Source organism: Galeopterus variegatus, unplaced genomic scaffold (genome assembly GCF_000696425.1).
Source record: "Galeopterus variegatus unplaced genomic scaffold, G_variegatus-3.0.2 Scaffold2087, whole genome shotgun sequence".
Taxonomy (NCBI): domain Eukaryota; kingdom Metazoa; phylum Chordata; class Mammalia; order Dermoptera; family Cynocephalidae; genus Galeopterus; species Galeopterus variegatus.
In genome coordinates, this window is record NW_007728198.1 from 15881 (window position 1) to 16812 (window position 932).

The 932-nt window shown below is 36.4% G+C and overlaps 1 protein-coding gene across 1 annotated transcript in view; it reads right to left on the reverse strand.

Moving 5' to 3' along the window:
- Positions 1 to 932, reverse strand: part of GPR98 (G protein-coupled receptor 98) — a gene marked incomplete at its 3' end in the record, with an annotated part of 235145 nt that overhangs the window by 8804 nt on the left and 225409 nt on the right. The window contains exon 82 of the mRNA XM_008580425.1: positions 687 to 847. Coding sequence (XP_008578647.1) covers positions 687 to 847 — 161 coding nt within the window. The remainder of the gene's footprint in view (positions 1 to 686; positions 848 to 932) is intronic.

Consider the following 932-nt stretch of genomic DNA (forward strand, 5'->3'; position numbering starts at 1 on the left):
TGTGGAACTGTAAACAGCAACTTAGGGCACAGAATGGGTGGAAGTGGGGGACAGAATATAATCTAAGGAATTCTCAGACTGCCAGTCGTATCATTAATACAGCAAATGAGAAGGATTCTATAGTTAAGCTGTAGGTGAATAGTTCAGCAGACATTAACACAATTCAAGTTCCTATTACTTCCAGAAATGGAGCCTAGATGTGGAATGTGAAAGATAATTTTATTTTTTAATACAGTAGCCGGCATACTTAGAGCTCCTAAGTTGTAGAATACAAATCAACCCATGGGGTAGGTTTTTTTTTAATTAATGATAATACAAAATTCTTTGAATGTACTATCTCACGCAATGCTGACATTCTAACTGCAGAATCTGCCCTCTGAACCACAGCCCTGTACACTATAGTCTTCCCTTTCCTATTATCTAGCTTTTATCGCACATTGTATTATATATTCCTGATGAGTTGAAACAATGTATTATTCTTTACTGTATTCTCAGTACAAAATTGGCCCTCCATAATATCTGTGTGTGAACTGATGAATAAGACAATGGGAAAGTTTATTTTCTCCTAGTGTTGATGAATTACAGTATGTTTGCATCTTACATTTATAAAAGGACTATGGAAAAACAGACATGTTCTCATTCTCATAAATATTTTAAATTATTGACTGAAAAATGCTGCCACTGACCTGAGATACATATAAATCCAGAAGAGAAAAAGGCTTCATTGTATGAAGACAAGTTGTCAGTCTGGGCGTAGACAGCATACACAGACATGTGTGAACAGGCACATTCCACATAGTCTGAAGCGTCCTCAACCACTCTGCAAAACTGACTGTCAGACAACCAGCTAGGGCAAAAACACGACAGTCACTATTACTCTTTCATCAATAGGTGTTGAGATAGCTTTTAAAACTAAAAAACAACTTGCTGAA